The 23176-nt window shown below is 41.0% G+C and overlaps 1 protein-coding gene across 7 annotated transcripts in view; it reads right to left on the reverse strand.

Moving 5' to 3' along the window:
* Positions 1–23176, reverse strand: part of LOC126365733 (multiple PDZ domain protein) — a 2074088-nt gene that overhangs the window by 1672666 nt on the left and 378246 nt on the right. For all 7 annotated transcript variants that reach the window (XM_050008182.1, XM_050008180.1, XM_050008184.1 and 4 more), the window contains 2 exons: positions 22162–22377; positions 8337–8510 (listed from right to left, as the gene is read on the reverse strand). In XM_050008182.1, the coding sequence (XP_049864139.1) occupies positions 8337–8510; positions 22162–22377 (390 nt within the window). The remainder of the gene's footprint in view (positions 1–8336; positions 8511–22161; positions 22378–23176) is intronic.

The raw sequence follows: 23176 nt of genomic DNA on the forward strand, positions 1-23176 counted from the left end.
TGCATGAGATTACCATTCAACAAGAACTCTGAAAGGAAGCTATCAGTAATTTTGTAAACACCTTTTCTAATTTCTAGGGGCATCAAATTCAGCAGCTACTTTTGTAAATATTCACATCTATTACTTTCAAAATTCACATCTATTTTTGGCAAAATTCTTTTTAGTTGTAAAAGATTAGGCACACAAATTTAAATGGTTGTCATGCTAGGTGCTTGAAGATGAAGGCTTAATGCTTTGAAACTGACTGTTAAAAAAGTGTTAGGGCGCTTTTTCACTGGGATGTTTGCTTTTGCAAAAACTTCAACAGCCTTCCACCCCCCCCCCCCCCCCAAATCCCAAATGGTTTTTTGTTGCTTGACTCTATAAAAGCTTTCCAAAAAAAATGTTTCTATTGAGAAGCAGCAGTGCTGAGAAGCAGAATGTTAGACATAGCAAGAGGATACTGTTATGTCATTGGCCCTCAACAATTATAGATTCTTATTCCCCCCCCCCATGAGTTTACTGTAACTCCAACACATGTGATAGGTATTTATTTGCTTGTGTAGGTGGATAGACACTTTGACAACAGACAATTTTGTGAAATTACTTCAAAATAAATTAACTGAATGTGAATATCTCTGCTTCAGCTTTGTTAGGTATTGATGTAGTACCTATTGATGAAGTATACCATATAAAAATTTGGGCTATACTTGGGCTTGAACCCAGATTTCCCACTTACACGAATGTTCGCTTTAACCATTAGGCTATCCATGCATACCTCCCATACCAACCCAGTGTCACACTCTACAACCCTACAACATAGTCTCCTACAGTCATCACTAAATGCATGCAGCACTATTCTGCATTCCTGCACCAGGGTGAGTGAGACTATGAGGGTGAAGTAATTGCCTTTTGCCCATCTCAGCATGTAATATTTACTTGCATGTGTGGATGGACAGACATTGTTGATGACATACAGTCCCAAGAAATTATGTTGAAATAAAGTAGTGGAATGCAAATAACTTGGCTTCAGTCAGCACAAATTTTCGTGTCACCAGTAAGTAGTACTATACCTAACACAGATGAAACCAAGTTAATGGCATTCAGCAAATTTATTTCTATGTGATAGGTATGTGAAAATCGACTATCAATTACCAGGCAAAATTTCATTTAAATTCATTTTTCAGTTTATTCTTCTCACTGCATATTCCATTCATACCATTAGTCTGGATGATTATGTTAATTAAAAGTTATAGTTAAATTAAGATAATACTAAAGTTCAGTAAGTGGAAAAAGTAACTTATGAGCTTACTTGCAGAATCAAATATAATGACCTACACCATCCAAAAGCTAAGCATTCCAATTTGACCATCCACCACTTACTTTTGTTACCTTACCTTTGCTGTACAATATGATGTACAGTACAAATTAACTAACTTGCAAATTAATAATTTCAAATAATTTGCTATGATTTTCAACATGACACTTATACTTGTAAACAAGATGAATTATACCACAAAACATAATACTATCCACATCTTTTTATAAATTTCTAACTGGTAATAACATCATGAAAAGTACAGTTGCTACTTAACATATAGCGGAGATGCTGAGTCGCAGATAGGCACATACAAAGACTGCCAGAAAGTAAGCTTTCGGCCAACAAGACCTTTCACACAAAGACCACAGTCTCTGGCAGCTGAAGACAGACTATGAGCAACAGTGCATGGTGGGGGAGGCAACTGGGTGGTGGGGATAAGGAAGAGGCTTGGGCAGGGAAAGCGAAGGGATAGCAGGGTAGGGTGGGAGATGGTGAACTGCTGCTTATGGGAGCAAGCAGGGATGAAGTGGAGATAAGGTAGGGCAGCTATGTGCAGTCAGGAGGTTAGACGGAGAGCTGGGGAGAGTGGGGTTGTGGAAAATGAGAGAAGTAAAAAGGCTGGGTGTGTTGGTGGAACAGAGGCCCATATACAGCCAGATGGTAACAGTGAAGGGGCTAGATGGGTAAGGACTACGACTACTGAAGGTTGAGGCCAGTAGGGTTACAGGAACGTAGGATACATTGCAGAGAGACTTTCTAGTGTTCCACCTCAGAAATTCCGAAAATCTGGTGTTAAGGAGAAGGATCCAGATGGCACAGTCTGCGAAGCAGTCATTGAAATGAAGAACATTATGTCGGGCAGTGTGCTCAGCAACAGTGTGGTCCAGCTGTTCCTTGGCCACTTAACTTGTAGATCACATGACTGGTTTCATGGGTAGCCCTGCCTTTGATGGGATAAGTGATGTTTGTGACCGGATTGGCGCAGGTGTTAGAGGGAGGATGTATGGGGCAGGCCTTGCATTTAGGTCTATTGCAGGGATATGAGGCAGCACCAGCATCCCTCTACTCCACCAACACACCCAGTCTTTTTACTTCCCGCCTTCTTTACTACCCTGCCTCCTCTCCGCATCGCTCTGTCTAACCTCCTGACTGCATATAGCTGCCCTATCCTTTCTCCACCTCATCCCTGCTCACTCCCACATGCAGCACTTTACTGTCCCCCAAACCTACCCAGCTATCTCTCCCCCTCCACACCCCAGCCTCCTCCTTACCCTCCACCACCCTGTTGCCTCTCCCATTATGAGCTGCTGCTCGCAGTCTGGCTTCAGTTGCCAGAGATTGTGGTCATGTGTGCATTAGTTTCATCTGAGTGAGTGAGTGAGTGTGTGTGTGTGTGTGTGTGTGTGTGTGTGTGTGTGTGTGTGTGTGTGTGTTTGGTCCATTTTTGACAAAGATATTGCTGGCTGAAAGCTTACGTTCCGGTGAGTGTGTGTGTGTTTGGTCCATTTTTGACAAAGATATTGCTGGCTGAAAGCTTACGTTCCGATTGTCTTTGTACTGTGCCTATCTGCGCCTCAGCATCTCCACTATTTGCTGAGGAGCAACTGTCCTTTTCGTAATACTGTTACAATCCATCCTGGATTTTCCATTGTTTTCTACCAGTAACATTTTTATATGTCAAATTTTAATAAAAGCTCACACTTCTTCAGAACAGGCAAATTCACCATAGCCAATTTTCAAAATCTTGCATAGTTTACAAAATAACAGTTTTTTTCTCATGTCAGTCTTTATAAGGCCATTTGAACCCCAGAAACTGCAGTCTGCAGCCAGAAATTATAGAAGCAACAACTAGATAGGTTGGTACAGGAAAGTCTGCTGCAGTAGGTCTAGTGGAGTTAACAGTTCATAAAATGCACTGCACCCAATTCAGAGTTCTTGTGCTGTCAATTGTCTTTTAATAACTCACTGATATCATGTTCTAATCTATTTCTTATTGTGAATCTGTGCTCGAGGCAGATGATGGTGTTAGGCCTCAATGATGACCTACTGGAGCAGCGATAATCAACTGCCACTGCAGGCAACAATAATGAGAACATATGGTAACTCTGGAAACATGTTTAATTTTAGTGTCTATGTTCAACCTGAAAAAGGATGTATTATTCTGTAGATCAGTGCTGGCACACACAGTGTTTAAATCTGTGATTATAATGTTAAGTGTCCTTTTGTAACAATAAATAATCAATTACTATCTTGGTAGGGCTAGTTCTACTGCACTAGGGCCGAATAACAAGAACTGTGAATATGTGCAGTATGTAGCTATTCATTTACCTGCAGTAGCAAAAACTTGTGAGACTGGTCTTGGTCATAAACAGTAACTTATAATTGTAGCAGAACTTGTATTAAAAGCAAGTGATATTAAGCTCTATATCCTGTGTGGGCTACGTCATTGGAATTACCCTTTTATTACCCTTCACCAACAGTTTTCCATCAGCTTTGATGATTGAGAGAAGAGAAGCCAGTTACCGAAGGCAATGTAACAAAACAAGCAACATGAATTAGTTGTAAGCGATTCTCTGATTTAATGTGTTTCTCAATATGATTTTTCTTTTCGCACCAATTCCATAATTGTATTTATTAATTTTGACCTTTGGTGGCCATTTGTACCAACATTATCCATACTTGACAATGCTACAGAACAACCAACAATTTGCACATTGGAAGACTTTCAGTATGGTCAAAATACATTGACACATTTTGTTTTCCATTCGTTATAGTGCAAAAAGCAGACACTATAAAGGAACAATGATTGCAGGAGACCACTCATTGACAAGCTTAAGTATGGAGTTGTCGATTGGTACCCACAAATAGAAGGAAAACTTGCACACTTACCTATGCCCCTATATGGTGCTGACTAGACTGACAGTGCCATTGCTATTTTGCAGCAGGTGGACTGGTTGTGGTGGGGTTAGTGTCAGGTGGGGAGGGTAGAAGGAGAGGGAGAAAGGAAACAAGGAGAGGGCCTGGGGGTGGGCAGCTAGACGCTAGTAATGGGGGAGGGAGGTATGGTAGATATATGGGCTGGCAAGATTGTAGTAGCCAGTGAGAAGCAGCACATGCTGAAGGTGATGTGAAATGGGAGGGGTTGACAGGACAGAGAAAAAGGAAACTGTTGGATGGAGAGTGTAGTAACAGTGGATTACCTGAGATTGAGGCCAGGATGATTATGGTAGCAGAGGATGTATTTTAAGGATAACATGCATCTGTAGAGAAGCTGGTAGTGGAGTGGAGGGAGGGACCCAGATGGCTTGGGTTGTGAAGAAGCCATTGACACTGAGTGTCATATGAAGGACTTCACAGAAAGGCAATATCCCCAAACCTAGCCCACAAACAAATATCTTGTGTCATATCCCGACACACCTTTAACCTTGTCACTCCCCACCCCCCCACCCCCACCCCCAATAATGAGCTACAAAGATGGACCCCACCCCCCTTGTCAACTAATATCATCCAGGACAAGAACAACTGAATTATAACCTTCACCAGAGCTTTGATTCTCTTTCATCCTGCCCTGAAATGAGGAACATCCTACCCAAGATCCTTCTCATTCCCCCTGAGGTGGTGTTCTATCACCCACACAGCCAACACCACGTCCTCCCATTCCAAATACGTTGCCATAAGGATATGATACCCAATCCATCCACCCAGCATCTCCTGCTCCAGTACTGCCACAGGCTTATCCTACACCATCAGAGTCCAGGCCACCTGTGAAAGCAGCCATGTTATATACCAACTCTGCTGCAAACACTGCACAGCCTTTTATGTTGTATGACTACTACCACCCAGCTTCCCACCAGGATGAAAGTCCACTACCAATCTGTTGTCAAGAACAGAGTTGATCCCCCGGTGGCACAACATGCAGCTGTGCACAACATGCTCAATTTTAACGGTTGCTTCATAATGTGAGCCATGGTTCCTTTCCTCCATCATCAGCATCTCTGAAATACACACATGGGAATGGTCCTTACAACGTATTCTCTGCTCTCATAATTATACTGGACTCAATTTCTGGTAACATACGGTCCCCACATCCTCCACCGAACACTTTCCCCTTCCTCTGTCCTGTCAAACCCCCCCAATTCATGTTGCCACATTGCCTTCAGATTGTACTGCTTCCCACACACTGCTACAATTGTGCCAGTCCATATATGTGGTACCCCACCTCCCCCTCCAGCATTTCTACCTGGCAAACATGCTTCCCTCTTACCCGCTAGCCACTAAACACCCCCCCCCCCCCCCCGCCCGACACTTTTCCCTGTTTCCCCATCCCTCTCCCTCCACCCGCCACACTTGACATTAACCCCATCACAACTAGCCCACCTGCCACAAAACAACACTGGCACTGTCAGTCTAACTGGCACCATATAGGGGCATAGGTGTGCACACACGCATGTAAGTGTGTGTGTGTGTGTTTGTGTTTGATTGTATTATTCCAACTTTTTGAAGGATAATTCTAAAAACTTTCAAGTGTCCCTACTTTTTGTGTGTGCCTAACAACAACTCGACACTTCTGCTTTTCAGTGAGTGGTCTTTAATCCTAAAGTACGTACATCATACAAGAACTTTCCTACAAAATATGGTAACAATGAGCAATATACAATGCTAAGCATTTCGTAAGGGCTACCACATTATTTCTTGCTTTACTGGTATCTTATGTAACTGTAGTTCATCCCCCCCCCCCCCCCCCCCCCCCGTGTAAAACTGCAGCATTTAAGTATCCACAATATATGAAATATTGAGCTAGCAGACAAACATACATCTTTCTCTGTTCTAAGATGCTAGGTGCCATTGCTGAGTCCTATGAAGCATTACACAGTGTGGAGACCATGCAGCCTCCCACATCCGACATGGCACCAGGGAAATGAGCTCACCAATATATCACTGTCTTCATGCACTATATTTCTTAAAAATAATTTCACTGTACAAAATTAATTTTCATAATCTTAAATTACTGTAGTGTTCATACCCAAAGAGACCGGAAACTGAAGTGGTTGCTACTTGTTAAATTATATAGTCTTTTTATTGTATTTTCTTTATTTGTAAAATATATATAACTTTTCACTTTGCGTTTGAAGTTTCGGAAGGAGGGGCTATACAGTTGTTTACTGGGTAGCATGGTGGACAGTAGAGTGGTGGCTGAGCAAATAGAGTGGAAATATGTGTTTTGAATGTTGTATGTTCAACAAATCATGAATATCTGTAAGAATTACTAAAACTGGATATTACACACATCAAAAAAAGTTTTGCATCGCCTTGGTTCTGAGAGTTCCGGAACCTGTACAGAAAATTGGAATAGACATAAACATGAACATCATTTCCACCCATTTTATTGCTCATGAAAACCACACATTGCATGTTGTACCAACATACAGCAAGACCTTCAGAGGTGGTGGTCCAGACTGCTGTACACACCAGTGCCTCTAATACCCAGTAGCACATCCTCTTGCATTGATGCATACCATCCACAAGTTCATCAGGCACTGTTGGGCCTGATTGTACCACTCCTCAACGGCAATTTGGCGTAGATCCCTCAGAGTGGCTGACAAGTCACGTCGTTCATAAACAGCCCTTTTGAATATATCCCAGGCAAGTTCTTCAGGCTACATGTCTGGAGAACATGCTGGCCACTCCAGTCGAGCGAAGTTGTTATCCTGAAGGAAGTCATTCACAAGATGTGCACAATGAGGGCACAAATTGTCGTCCATGAAGACGAATGCTTCACCAATATGCTGTTGATATGGTTGCACTATCAGTTGGAGGATGGCATTCACATATCGTACAGCCATTATGGTGCCTTCCATGACCACCAGTGGTCCCACATAATGCCAGCCCAAAACATGAGGGAACCTCCACCTTACTGCACCACTGGACAGTGTGTCTAAGGCGTTCAGCCTGACAGAGTTGCCTCCAAACACATCTTCGATGACTGTCTGGTTGAAAGCATATGCAACACTCGTCTGTGAAGAAAATGTGATGCCAATCCTGAGCGGTCCATTTGGCATGTTATTGGGCCCATCTGTACCGTGCTGCATGGTGTCATGGTTGCAAAGATGGACCTCGCCATGGACATTGGGAGTGAAAGCTGTGCATCATGCAGCCTATTGTGCACTGTTTGAGTCTTAACACAACATCCTGTTGCTGCACGGAAAGCATTATTCGACATGGTGCTACTGCTGTCAGGATTCCTCCTAGCCATAATCCGTAGGTAGCAGTCATCCACTGCTGTAGTAGCTCTTGGGAGGCCTGAGCAAGGAATGTCATCAGCAGTTCCCGTCTCTGTGTATCTCCTCCATGTCCGAACAACATCACTTTGGTTCACTCCGTGATGCATGGACACTTCCACTGTTGAGACCCAGAGCCCTTCCTGGCACAAACTAACAATGTGGACATGATCAAACTGTGGTATTGACAATCTAGGCATGGCTGAACTACAGACAACATGAGCCATATACCTGCTTCCTGGTGGAATGACTGGGACTGATCGGCTGTCGGACCCCCTCCGTCTAAAATGTGCTGTTCACATGTGGTTGTTTACATCTTTGGGTGGGTTTCGTGACATCTCTGAACTGTCAAAGGGGCTGTATCTGTGATACAATGTCCACAGTCAACGTCTGTCTACAGGAGTTCTGTGAACTGGGGTGATGCAAAACTTTTTCTGATGCATGTATATTTGATTCAAAAATCACCTTTTCCATGTGATGTGTGCAAAGTAGTAAAAGTCATGACATTTTGCAAATAACAGAATGACTGCTGACAGTTTTCAATTCATAAAATTAAGTTCAACTAACATTTCAATTAATGGAATGTAATAATTTTAAATACATTACAAAACACTTGTCATTTTTGAGTAAACTGCAATTACAGCCCAATTCTGCAAAATGTGAGCCTCATTATTTAATGAGTGCAGGAACATTATAACATGCAACAACAAATTTACTTAATACAGCCATTAATTAACCAAACTGAAAATGTTTCTAACCTCCAAAAGCTCGTCTCCTGAACGAAGTCGACCATTTGCTCCAACAGGGCCTTCAGGCAGGATGGAACGTATGTAGTGGTGTGGCCTGACCTCCTGTCCATCTTCAACATCAACTGTACCTTCCAAGCTGATCCCCAGGCCCCCACCTTCATTAAACTTGCAGAGCTGTGCAACCTGAAATCAAGCAAACATAATATATTCAATTCTGTCTACAAAAATGATCAAAGGCAGTTCTGGTGAACACATCAACAGAAGTAATTTTTGTATCCCTTGTGTATTCAACTTGAGAAAGAATACTTGAAACACATTACTATGAAGATTCAGATGATGAATGATAATTTCAGGGAATGAGTGACATAAAAGCATGCATGAAGCTCTCAACTACTTGGAGTGCACGATAAAAAAAAAGGAAATCATTTTAATGTTTTGAATGTAGTAACCAGGATTGGGGGAGAGGGGGGAACCAGATAGAGAAATTGGGAGTACAGAATGTTTATTACATGAAAAGAAAATGAGTAAAATCAGTACAAAAATGAGGTGCACATAAGCAAAAAATATGCTTGAGGTGAGTTGAAGGGAATGCTGGATACAAAGAAGGGAATGCTGGATACAAAGCAAAAGATTTCAAACAGCTTCTGTAAACAGAAACTACATAAATGTCAAGAGAGTCTGTTCCATTACAGCTTCTTTCATTTAAAGAGTTTATTGGCACTCACATCCAAATAAGACACATGCCAATCAAAGACTGCTTACAGCAATATCAATATTGTGTGCACTTACTAAGTAGTTAGATTCCCATAACAGGGAAAACAGTGAAGTGAGTTGTGAATTATGAGTTGCATAGACAGATTGCTACAAGTTGTCATGATTTTTATGAGATTCTCCTGGTGCAAGTGACAAGTTCTTCATTACTGATGTGAATTTGGAATCTTCAGCACTGTGAGCATTTCAAGTTGATGAAACATCAGGAAAAATTCCAACAATTGTATCAGCTAGAACACTTGAGAGGGATGTCATGGGCTGTATATAAAAAAATTTTAATAAATGCTCTACACTTTCATATTCATAATTGCAGAACATACTCATTTCAGATTCTGATCATTTTATAATTGACCACGTCAAAACAGTTTCCATTACCTGATACATGTGATAGCAAGCACATGCTTTGCATATGTAGCTAAACATGCATCATTGTTTAAACTTGTATGTTTGCATCAGCAGTGGCTTGCTGTGGTAGACTTCTGAATGTCCTTCACATTATAATTAATTTTACCGATATGAGCTTTTTGTATGTAAATTAGCAATAATCAAACTGAAAGGGTCACAGAAAAGCAAATATCTGTTACTACATGCATCAGGTACCTTTGCAAAGAAAGGGTGGTACATCATAGGAGGGAGGTACTCCATATAGGAAATTAAAGAGAAAACTATTCTGATTCTAAATAGGCAAGCCACCCTGAGGAACAAGCATTACCCAGGGAGAGTCTAAACTTGGTATCACAGACATAACACCAAGCATATGGTAGAAGTAAGTGGTGGGTTTAACTTGCCCAGTAACAATGGGATAAGCTATGCATACATTAGTCATAGTGAAGATAAATAGTCTTGCAAAGTAATACGGATAACTTTGTCCAGCAACTACCTCAAACAACTAGTCTGACAGCCCACACATGAAAGAAATGTTGTAGGCTTCCTAGCTACAAACAGACCCTATCTTTCTGAGTGTCATCAATGAGACGGGGATTAGTAAAAATGATGCTATTATGTGACCAATGGTAACCACAGGCAAAAAGTTATCAAGAGAGGTAGGAGAGTACTTGTATTTGGTCAAATGAATCAGAGTCACAACCAACTTATTGAAATGACAAACTGAGATCATTTAGTTCTGAACTGGCAAATGCAGAACAATTTTGACTAAAGTTGAAACACACTAAAAACCATGGTCCAGATGAGAAACTTTTAAAAAGAAACACTTAAATAGCAAAATTCTAGAACATTAGGAAGTTTTTCCTATTTAAGAGTGAAATAAAAATTTAATAGTAACTTGCAAATCTGCATGAAACACCATGCATGAAGCCTACAATAATTTTCACAGTCAGAACCTGGTGAAAGATTTATCAGAAAATTCTACGAAGTTTTAGTCCTATATTAAGTCAATGAACAGACTCAAATGTTTCATTAAATCTCTCATTAATCCATCTGATGTAGAAACTGGAGACAGCAGACAGAAGGCATCAATTTTAAATTCTACATTTAACAATATAAAACAATGGAAACCCAAGGTAGGAATATCAACAATTTAGGAAAAGATAGATTGCTACTTACCATAAGAAAGATACATTAAGTTGCAGACAGGCACTACTAAAAGGCACATACATAAAGCTTAAGGCTATCAGCAAAAGAGTACCACACACCATTCATACACACAAGCAAGTATATCTCATACACACAACTACCAATTCCCAGGTCTGAGCTGGCAGTCAAGTGTGCATGAGGTCTGTGTGCTTATGTGTATCACTGGTATGTGTTTCTCTTTTGCTGATGATGGCTGTGGCCATAAGCTTTATGTAAGTCCTGTCAGCAACTTAATGTATCTTCTTTACAGTAAGTAGCAATCTTTTTCCTATACTGTTGGAATTTATATATTCATGCAAAGGGGTACTACCATATCTGTTTGACACACACACACACACACCAACACACACACACATACACACACACACACAGAGAGAGAGAGAGAGAGAGAGAGAGAAACAAGTGATACCAGGTGCAACAAATTTCAGTTAGATTTTGTCTTTAATACTCTAAATTCACTATGGAATTTGCTGCTTTCCTAGGTCACAGTTATCACGAATTGCTTTATATTCTCATGTGACTGAAACACAGCATATTTCACCCCTGTTCATAAAAAGGGTAATAAACGGGATGCACAGCATTGTAGACCTATACATCTGACGCCTACCTGTTGCAGGATACTAAAGCATATTCTCAGCTCAAAACTTATGATGTTCCTGCGAGAAAACCAATGTCTCTCAGAGAATCAACATGAATTCAGAAAAAAAGCACACATATGTGAAACAGCTTTCTTTGCTCAGACATGACATCTTACAAACAATAAATGTAGGTGAGTGAGCAGGTAGAGTCTGTCTTCCTATACTTCAATTAATGTAGCTGACACTGTCAAATTAGCAGTTGATAACTAAGATACAGATGGTTAGATCACATAACTAATGAGGAAGTATTGAATAGGATTGGGGAGAAGAGAAGTTTGTGGCACAACTTGACCAGAAGAAGGGATCGGTTGGTAGGACATGTTCTGAGGCATCAAGGGATCACCAATTTAGTATTGGAGGGCAATGTAGAGGGTAAAAATCATAGAGGGAGACCAAGAGATGAATACACTAAGCAGATTCAGAAGGATGTGGGTTGCAGTGGGTTCTGGGAGATGAAGAAGCTTGCACAGGATAGAGTAGCATGGAGAGCTGCATCAAACCAGTCTCAGGACTGAAGACCACAACAACAACAACAACAACTAAGATACAACCATACAGAGTATTTTTGTACATATGTGACTAACTTGAGGAATATTTGACTTACAGAACCCAATAAGCTACACAGGACTGCAAATGTTTCTCAGAAATAAAAGTAACATCAAGAGAGCCCCAAAGAAGTGTAATAGAACTTCTAATGTTTTCAATATACATAAAGGATTTATCAGATAGGATCAGCAGCACTATAATACTGTTCATTGATGATGCAATTTTATACAGAAAAATACTGTCATTCAACAACTGTATGGTACAGGCTACTTCCCTATGTTAAAAATATGGTTTGGCTCATCATTATTCCGAACGATTATATTATGCAAACAGTATTTTCATGCAATTTTCTCACTCAATAACTGTTAGTTTTATGTAATTAATGCTTACAAATTACTAAATTTTAGGATTTGGTCATCTGATCAGAAACACACTATTATCTGCTGAAGTTCTGGTGATATCACAAGCTAGGAGTACTACGAAGATATATGCATGTCACATGAGTATTATCCCAAGTTAGTTCCTAGTGTTTTTCCACACTTTTTCTGTAAACAGTTTAGTTATTTTGAAATGGAAAATGCATTTGCAACTTTTAAGTAACAATGGCAAGGAATTTTGGGAAGGCCGATAGCAGAAACTGTGATGCATTTATGGTTATCTTCAATTTTCTTCAAAAACAACCCACATTTTTATAGTCCAGAAATAAGAAACACAAAAACTTCATTGCATGGCAACTGGGACAGAACTACTATGACACAATGCTAAGTTGCAGAATTGTCTTAAAACTAAGGGAATCTGGAGCTGGACTATTTGCTCATGCTGAAAAGGTTTTCCTGAGCAATAAAACAATTCTCATTGTTAATTGCTGTGGTCATTGCCAGAACTACTACCTCTTCCCAGGTACCTTGGTTCTCAATCTTCAAATTTCCAGGCAGTGTAATAACAATCATGGATAACTGCAGAAAATCACTACATTTGCCTTCAACAGCTTTACACATTGCAGTTTTTCAATGTTAGGTTAAAAACACAGAGTTCCCTGAAATTTTACAAAATTCCTGAAATTTCCTTATAAATCCTTGATTTTTCAGGTAAAATGTAATTCCCTAAGAATTACAGGTTCTCCAGGTTTTCCAGAAAAATTACCACCCTGGGTACCTTATTTATGACACTTGTAACTGCAGAGACAGTATAATTGTACTGAACATAAGTGTGTTCTCTCATTTTTGGCAGAGAGATTTGAGAATTGTTTAAAGCTTCCATATTCCAGCACAGCAGCAGTTGAAAAGGCAAAGAGGTCTATGACAAAGAGTACTACACAGTTTGTCTGAACGGTATTTCTTGATGCAACAGTTCAGAGTTTAAGAGCAACAGCACTTACTATCTAAATATGCACATAATTTCAGAAATTGAGAAATTATATCATGTGGCTATGACAATGGGCTTGGTTTCAGAAGGGGACAGGAGGAAGCAGTTAAAATTCCCGACTGGACATCCATCCAGATGTAGGTTTTCCACGATTTCCCTTAACTGCTTAAAGCTAATGTCAGAATCATTTCTTTTAAAAAGATACTGTTGATTTTCTTCTTTAATCTGAGCTTGTGTCCCATCTTTAATGACTACTTCTTTGACAAGACATTAAATCTCTATTTTAATTTTTACAGTTTTTAACAATTATTTTAATAATAGTAAAATTGTAAAAGAAAGGAGACTACACACTGATTACAGAATACATTTGCTTCACGTGTGTGGCATGAGTCACTCAGTTCATGTATCTTCACACAGTTTGTGTGGTACCCAAACAGGACCGTATATCAAAAGTGCATTGTTTATCGCAGCTTTGCTGTGTGTCCCACATTACCGTTGGCAGCTACTTATTTGTTTGTTGCCCTACTGTTCACACACTGCTGCACCTTTGCAATGGCCAAATTCAATGATAGTGATGTTTTCAATGCCCTGGTGGAAGTACTCTATGATGGACCACCACAGATAACATAATCCATGACTCTGGTTTAGAGAGAGAAGTACAGGGGAGGACAAAAATATGGAAGCACCAAAAACACAACACAACTAATACAGTGTAGGAAAACCAGTGGCATTCAAGACACAGCTACCATTCTTCTTGGAATGGATGACTACAGGTCCCATATGGTTTTCAAGGGAATCTTTATACTGCACTCCCTGCAAAACACTGGCAAGTTCAGATAACAATGATGGAGATGGATAGTGATCTCACGCACTTCTCTCTGAAGCAGACCACACAAACACTCAATAATATTCTGATCTGATGACTTTCCTTCATGTTGTTTACGGACTGACAGGGCCTGTGAGAGCAAAATTCACTTCAACATGATTTTGCAGCTGTCCTCCTCTTATTTTTTGTAACAATCCTTTTCAACAACCATCTGTCATGATCACTCAACACACACTTTCATCCGCGTTATGACTTAGTCGATGATATTTTTCTGCTTTCCCTTTATACAGGATAAATCTTTAATATGGTACCTCTTGAAACAACAAACCCTTCAGCTACCTTGTTTTCGGAAGCACCCACCACACGAGCACCAACAATTTGCTAATGTTCAAATTCACTTAGCTCTGAGATAAAGCACTCAGGACAGCACAGAACACTGTTCTGACCCCAACTAGCACCTACAATATATTGAGGACATTGCACAGGTGCCATTCGTGGTCAAGTACATCAGTGCAACCTGCGAGCTTGACTAGCACCTGCTTTTATGCTCAACCATGCATTTCTCGGGGTGTTTCCATATTTCTGTCTAATCCTTATAGGTGATGCTTGTATTGAACAGGTTCTTATCTTGCTGGATGCTCAAGTGAGTAATAATAAAAACAAATAAAGGAGTTAAAATAGAAAGAAACTTCCACATGGGAAAAATATATTAAAAACAAAGATTCCAAGACTTACCAAGAGGGAAAGCGCCGGCAGACAGGCACATGAACAAAACACACAAACACACACACAGAATTACTAGCTTTCGCAACCGATGGTTGCTTCTTCAGGAAGGAGAGGGAAAGACGGAAGGATGTGGGTTTTAAAGGAGAGGGTAAGGAGTCATTCCAATCCCGGGAGCGGAAAGACTTCCCTTAGGGGAAAAAAAGGACAGGTGTACACTCGCACACACACACATATCCATCCGCACATACACAGACACAAGCAGACATATTTAAAGGCAAAGCTTTGCCTTTAAATATGTCTGCTTGTGTCTGTGTATGTGCGGATGGATATGTGTGTGTGTGTGTGTGTGTGTGTGTGTGTGTGTGTGTGTGCGAGTGTACACCTGTCCTTTTTTTCCCCTAAGGGAAGTCTTTCTGCTCCCGGGATTGGAATGACTCCTTACCCTCTCCCTTAAAACCCACATCCTTTCGTCTTTCCCTCTCCTTCCTGAAGAAGCAACCATCGGTTGCGAAAGCTAGTAATTCTGTGTGTGTGTTTGTGTGTTTTGTTCATGTGCCTGTCTGCCGGCGCTTTCCCGCTTGGTAAGTCTTGAAATCTTTGTTTTTAATATAAATAAAGGAGTAAGCGCTTTGTCAGAATGTGTCACCTGAAAGAAAATTTATGAAACAGTTCTAATAGTAAAATACATCAAACACTGGTTGTATTTGAAATGGTGATGCAGATTATTTTGAAGAGATGAGACACATCATCTCCATTTATACAACATGATTATGGACAGATCGCATCGCATCGACCCTCTGTCCATAATCATGTTGTATAAATGAAGATGATGTTTTAATTACTGACAACAGATTTGGCACAATTGTTTTATGAATCTTTGTTGCAGGATGTAATTAGTGTATTTTACTTCTGACAAAAGTATATTTAGATATACCGAAACCGTGGTCAAGAATTTTAATAAATCTTTATCCTCCAACTGTTTTGGCTGTCATCATTTACTGTGAATAATTTCAACAGTTGCTGTTTCAACCATGTTTAAAAGCTTCAGACAGCAAAAGGAGATTAAACATGTTGGAAATGAATAGTAAATAATCAAGGAGTAAATGAGACCACTCTCTGAATGGCAGAAATGTTGTCAGGCACACAAAAAGAAGGAGAACTTGCTAACTTTCGGACTAACCCTTTAACAAACTAGAGAGCACCACATACATGTGCACACACACACTTGTGCAGCTACAATGTGCTACATGAACACACAATGCCAGGACTGTAGTTTAGCCAGTGGACTGTGTTGAGAGGTTGTGCTGGGTGGGATGAGAAGAGGGAGAAATATGCAGGAAGCAGAAGGAGGCGTTGAAGGGAGACAGTTGGTGGTTCGGGGCGAGGCAGGCAGTGTGTGGGGTAGGCATGCAGAAGCAGCAAGCAACACGTGTACAGGACAGGAATACAACACATGGGTACTGGAGGCAGTGAGTTCGTTTGGCATATAGGACAATGACATGAAGGTGTGAGTTGGGAGAGATGACAAGACGGAGGAAGGGAAGACTGTCAGGTACAGGTTGTGGGTGTAGTGGGTTAGTGGATATTGGCACCAGGAAGATTACTGGAGTGAAGGATGTGCTGCTACAAAAACTCTCATTTGTGTAGATCAGTAAGCTGGTGTTTGGGAGAAGACTCCAGATGTCAAGGTTGTGGAGCAGTCACAGAACTCTAGCATGTTGTGCTGAGCAGTGTGTTCCGCTACTGGGTAGTCAACTCTGTTCTTCACCACAGTTTTGCACTGGCTATTCATTCTGGTGGCCTTCGCATCATCGTCACTGTGCCCCGCACAATCTCTAGCTCCAGTGCCTGTGTGTCACATTCCCGTCCTGCCCACTGGCTGCCTTCCTCAAAGCTCCCAAGAGTCCCTCCCCAACACCTGATCCTGCTTGCTGCATCTTCCTCCACCTACCCACCCCACCCAATACCTCACCCCAGTCTACCTGCAAAACTGCAATCTCGGTATTGTGTCTTTAGCTGGAAACAAAGTAGCTGCACAAGTGTGTGTGTGTGTGTGTGTGTGTGTGTGTGTGTGTGTAGCTCATTAGGGGATTAACCCAAAAGCTACTAAGCTTTTATTCTTTTTTGTGTCCAGTGACAGCTATTGACAACTCAACACTTCTGCTAGTGATGAGTGGTCTCCTTTACTCCTAGATTATGCTAGAACTTTTCTTACCATATGACAACTAATAAATTTTGAGGAAAGTACACTGTGACAAAATTACTGACATTTATTTATTTTCATTGTTGATAATTCGTATGTGCCCAATGAAGATGGCAAGTAACAGAGTGAGACTCAAATACTGAAGTAAATGATACATCGATTAACTAAACATCTTGATACATAATATTTAATATACTACTTGATGAACTGTAACTTTTATTAAGTTAAATTACATTTCTGTTAACACACTTCACATATACACTCCTGGAAATTGAAATAAGAACACCGTGAACTCATTGTCCCAGGAAGGGCAAACTTTATTGACACATTCCTGGGGTCAGATACATCACATGATCACACTGACAGAACCACAGGCACATAGACACAGGCAACAGAGAATGCACAATGTCGGCACTAGTACAGTGTATATCCACCTTTCGCAGCAATGCAGGCTGCTATTCTCCCATGGAGACGATCGTAGAGATGCTGGATGTAGTCCTGTGGAACGGCTTGCCATGCCATTTCCACCTGGCGCCTCAGTTGGACCAGCGTTCGTGCTGGACGTGCAGACCGCGTGAGACGACGCTTCATCCAGTCCCAAACATGCTCAATGGGGGACAGATCCGGAGATCTTGCTGGCCAGGGTAGTTGACTTACACCTTCTAGAGCACGTTGGGTGGCACGGGATACATGCGGACGTGCATTGTCCTGTTGGAACAGCAAGTTCCCTTGCCGGTCTAGGAATGGTAGAACGATGGGTTCGATGACGGTTTGGATGTACCGTGCACTATTCAGTGTCTCCTCGACGATCACCAGAGGTGTACGGCCAGTGTAGGAGATCGCTCCCCACACCATGATGCCGGGTGTTGGCCCTGTGTGCCTCGGTCGTATGCAGTCCTGATTGTGGCGCTCACCTGCACGGCGCCAAACACGCATACGACCATCATTGGCACCAAGGCAGATTCGACTCTCATCGCTGAAGACGACACGTCTCCATTCGTCCCTCCATTCACGCCTGTCGCGACACCACTGGAGGCGAGCTGCACGATGTTGGGGCGTGAGCGGAAGACGGCCTAACGGTGTGCGGGACCGTAGCCCAGCTTCATGGAGACGGTTGCGAATGATCCTCGCCGATACCCCAGGAACAACAGTGTCCCTAATTTGCTGGGAAGTGGCAGTGCAGTCCCCTACGGCACTGTGTAGGATCCTACGGTCTTGGCGTGCATCTGTGCGTCGCTGCGGTCCGGTCCCAGGTCGATGGGCACGTGCACCTTCCGCCGACCACTGGTGACAACATCGATGTACTGTGGAGACCTCACGCCCCACGTGTTGAGCAATTCGGCGGTACGTCCACCCGGCCTCCCACATGCCCACTATACGCCCTCGCTCAAAGTCCGTCAACTGCACATACGGTTCACGTCCACGCTGTCGCGGCATGCTACCAGTGTTAAAGACTGCGATGGAGCTCCGTATGCCACGGCAAACTGGCTGACACTGACGGCGGCAGTGCACAAATGCTGCGCAGCTAGCGCCATTCGACGGCCAACACCGTGGTTCCTGGTGTGTCCGCTGTGCCGTGCGTGTGATCATTGCTTGTACAGCCCTCTCGCAGTGTCCGGAGCAAGTATGGTGGGTCTGACACACCAGTGTCAATGTGTTCTTTTTTCCATTTCCAGGAGTGTATTATTCTTTATCTAATACTATTTGAAGCAACTAAATGTCCTTTAAATAACAAGTTAGTAATGCTGTTTCATTTACAATAATACAATACTTTGGAACTTCATATTCAGTTCTCTGTTTTGTCAAGACGATGTCTTAATGAAGAATGACGATGGTACATACCATTAATACAGGTTTGTAATGTTAACGGACAGGAAGTTCTAGAAAGTACACTAAGTGATGTTGAGTATAATTACTAAAACTGCAAGCATTTCTGTAGATAATGATCTTTAACATAATTCATAAAATACTTAGATGCATCAAATAATGTGACTAAAGCACTGAAGCCTCCGTGAATGGTAGTAATTAAAATAATTAAGAATCATACCAACAATTTGTATATTTGTATAGCAACTATTAAGGTGACCCATTTTATGAAATTTTGCATAGAAAGTCAAATCTTGTAAAAATTTGGTTTACGTCAAGCATAAGCATTGAGTTGTCGATAGGCACAAACAAAAGAAAGAAAACTTGCTAGCTTTCACAGTTACCCTTTGACAAGCTAGAGTAAAGGACACACACACACACACACACACACACACACACACACACACACACAGAGAGAGAGAGAGAGAGAGAGAGAGAGAGAGAGAGAGAGAGAGAGAGAGACCTCAGCCCCAACATGGTGTCGGCTAGACTAGCAATGACAGTGCTTTGTTTCTTGGCAGCTGGGCTGGTTGTTGTGATAGTAGTGTTGGATGGGGAGGGTAGAGGGAGAGGGAGGCAGGAGGCAAGGTGAGGTATTGGGGTGATTGGCTAGAGTCTTACAGGGAGACAGCTGATTTTCTGGCTAGGAATGTGGGGGGAAGGGTGACTAGTATATGGGCTAGGTATGTAATGCACGACTGTGAGAGTTGCTGGGGAGTGGCGCACTCTGAAGGTGATGTGAATTGCAAGAGGGCAACAAGATGGAGGGAGGGGAATATGTTGGAGATGGAGTGGAGGGGGGGGGGGGGAGGTGTTGCAGCGAGTTAACTGACATTTAGGCCAGGACGATTAGCCCATCTCCCTCCTCACCCCAACAACACCCCACCCACACACCTTCTACATGCTCCACAAAATCTGCAAACCCAATAAACCTGGACGCCCTATTGTAGCTGGCTATTGCGCTCTTACTGGAAGAATTTCTGCTCCTGTTGGCCACCTTCCACCAACTGTCCAGCACCTAGCCTCCCATATCAAAATTCTAACCACTCCCTTCACTGACTTTCCACCAACCCCACACTTCTACCTACTGGATCTGTACTTAACACTGTTGATGACACCTTCCTATACACTAACACACCTCATTTCCGTGGCATTGCTGCTGTCGAACACTAACTCTTCTATGTCCTCCAGACTCCAACCTCATTTCTCATACGCCCTACCAACTACATCCTGACCCACAACTACCTTTGCTTTGAAGAGAAGCTTTACAAAGAAACATGCGGCACAGCCGTGAACAACCGCAAGGCACCTTCCTATGCCAGCATATTTATAGGCCATCTAGATGGAACCTTCAGCCTCCCAAAATTCCGAATCTTAGTATGGTTAAGATTCATTGAAGGATAAGTCTGAAAGCTAGGAATTTTTCTTTCTTTTGCATGTGCCTATTGCAACTCAATGTTTCAGCTTTTTGGTAAGTGGTCTCCCTTAATCCATAAGTATTTACATTCAACAAAAACTTTCCTACAACATTTGGTTTATGTCAAACACTTTCCTCCTTCCTGTAAAGAACGGTGTTACACCTAAGTATTTGGCAACATGTAATGTGTTATTCTACGGTCAATGAAGAACCTGTTCCAATAATCATGTAATCTTGCAGTGTTTTGTCTTTATGTAAACAACGGCAACTGCATCTCAACAGAAAGCCAGTTATTGAATCATTTAGCTAATGGTTGTTGAAGTGACAATATGGAAGCAGCTGTATGAAATTTCAGGGTGTTCATTTGTACCATCAAGATTTAAAAATGGATTAATATGAAAAAAGGAATCAAAGTTATTTAAAATTTCATGAATTCAATCATAGCACATGAAGAGAATAAATGGGGAGTTATACACAAAAGTTCTGAGGCTATTAATTTATGTCAATGAACCAAGGACCTCTTTATTCCACAACAAATGGCTCTGAGCACTATGGGACTTAACATCTGAGGTCATCAGTCCCCTATTCCACAGCAAAATTAAGTATTTATGTAATTACTGTTCTAACATTATCTGATGAAATGTTAAATCATGGCGAAACGTTTTAGGTTATATTCCATATTAAATCACCCGCGAAGTGAATACATTCTTGCAAAAGTCAAATAATAAGTTTTGTGCTAAAAAAAAAATAATAGTAATGTTGCAAGATGAAAACAATCTGTGGTCAGGTGTCAAATATGGTGAAACATAACTTCGGTAGAATGACGTGTAACATCCTATTATCTACCTAGCTGGAGAATGAGGGGTGCCACCTTTAAATGATATAATGAATTAGTAATTTAGAAATGAAACAATGGAAAATTCAGGATGGAATAATGACAATATTACGAAAAGCTACTCATCATACAGCGGAGATGCTGATACGCAGGTCTGGTCTCGGCAGCCAGGGACTGTGGTCATGTGTGTGTGTGTGTGTGTGTGTGTGTGTGTGTGTGAGAGAGAGAGAGAGAGAGAGAGCGAGAGCGAGAGAGAGAGAGAGAGAGAGAGAGAGAGAGAGAGAGAGAGAGAGAGAGAGAGAGAGGGAATGGATGTTGTCTCAATTACGCAGAATGGTGTCGTTTTAGGCAGCAGCAACAGAAGCACAAGCTAAAAACTTCATGTGAAAACAGAGCGTAGAATATGCTGCCGATCAAGGCAGCTAGATCCACAAAACTATACATATGAACTGTCTGACATGGTCTGAACAATGAAGGGTTAAATAAAAATATTATAATTACAGCCATTTACACATGAGCAATGAATATGGACAATAGTATATAGAAAGACAACTACCCACCAAATGGAGAAAATACGGTTCAAAGTGTAAGAACACAAGCAATAAGTTTAATATTAGATCTTAGTTTTAGAACTTCTATATGCTTTTGTATGGTGATTATTTGAATATTTGATATCTTACGCTCATAGCATATCTATACAATAAATTTACATTCTTAATGTTGACACTGTTATTACTCAAAATTATTAGAAGAATAGCAGATACACACTCTACAACAGAGTGCGTAGCTGATATATATGTGGTGGATATATTCAAAATTAGCACAAGGAATCAGAGTTGTCCTCCCTCCTCCCCTTCCCTCCTTATAATGGCATGAAGAAGGAAGAAAGAAAAATGAAAAACTGGTAGATTGTTAATTGTCACTAAATAAACCTTTAAATCCCAAATATATAGTAATTCCTATCATATTGAGTACATGTGCCAGCACAATTACAGTTATACTTTTGATGATTTCACTCATGACATAGTAACATAAATTTTATACTTACTACAATTTCAACATCAGGACCCATTATCTTAGACCACTTGGCCTGAATTGCTGCCTCTACAGTTGGTTTCAATTCACCTATATAATTACTGTCAATCAGGAGCTCAACATCTTCTATATCAACAGCAGTATTTAATGCCTCTATTGGCTCCAGCACACAGGAATCTACTGTTGTATGAGACTCAGCTTCAACTTCAATTTCTGGTTCTTCTCCATCCTTCAGAAATAATAATATTTTAAGATATAACTAATACTTACAAATACAAAACAATAATAAATCAACTCCATGCCACTTAAATGCTTTGATTTCTTACTATACATTAGTATCATAAATACAGGAAAAATGAAATTTATTCCTAACAAAAATTTCTTCTTACTTTTCTGAATTTGTACACTGTGAATTCCTTTAATTTTTTTTTTGTTCGTTTCTAATCGTCACAGCTATTTACTTGGTGTTTTATGAATTAACAATATCTCCAATCTTCTTTATTATGTTAATAGGTGGTGGTGACAGTTAGTGTTTAAAGTCCCATCGACAACGAGGTCATTAGAGACGGAGCGCAAGCTCGGGTTAGGGAAGGACTGGGAAGGAAATCGGCCGTGCCCTTTCAAAGGAACCGTCCCGGCATTTTCCTGAAACAATTTATGGAAATCAGGGAAAACCTAAATCAGGATGGCCGGAGACGGGATTGAACCGTCATCCTCCCGAATGCGAGTCCAGTGTGCTAACCACTGCGCCACCTCGCTCGGTATTATGTTAATATATCAATCTGATACTGGAAATGCATAATGACTGTGTGTTTGGTTATGTTTATTTGGACAGATGGGTTAAGAAATAGTGATTACTTACATTAAATATGCAATAAATATGTAGAAAATTAAAATCATGAAAGCCCAATTTAGGGCAGAAATGTTTTGATATTGTTGATACATTAGCGGAATAAAACCAACAAATAAATATCAATATTACTTCTTTGAAATACCAGTTTGTCTTATTCAGTCAGTCTCAGAATCTT

The sequence above is a fragment of the Schistocerca gregaria genome, chromosome 4, assembly GCF_023897955.1.
Source record: "Schistocerca gregaria isolate iqSchGreg1 chromosome 4, iqSchGreg1.2, whole genome shotgun sequence".
NCBI lineage: Eukaryota > Metazoa > Arthropoda > Insecta > Orthoptera > Acrididae > Schistocerca > Schistocerca gregaria.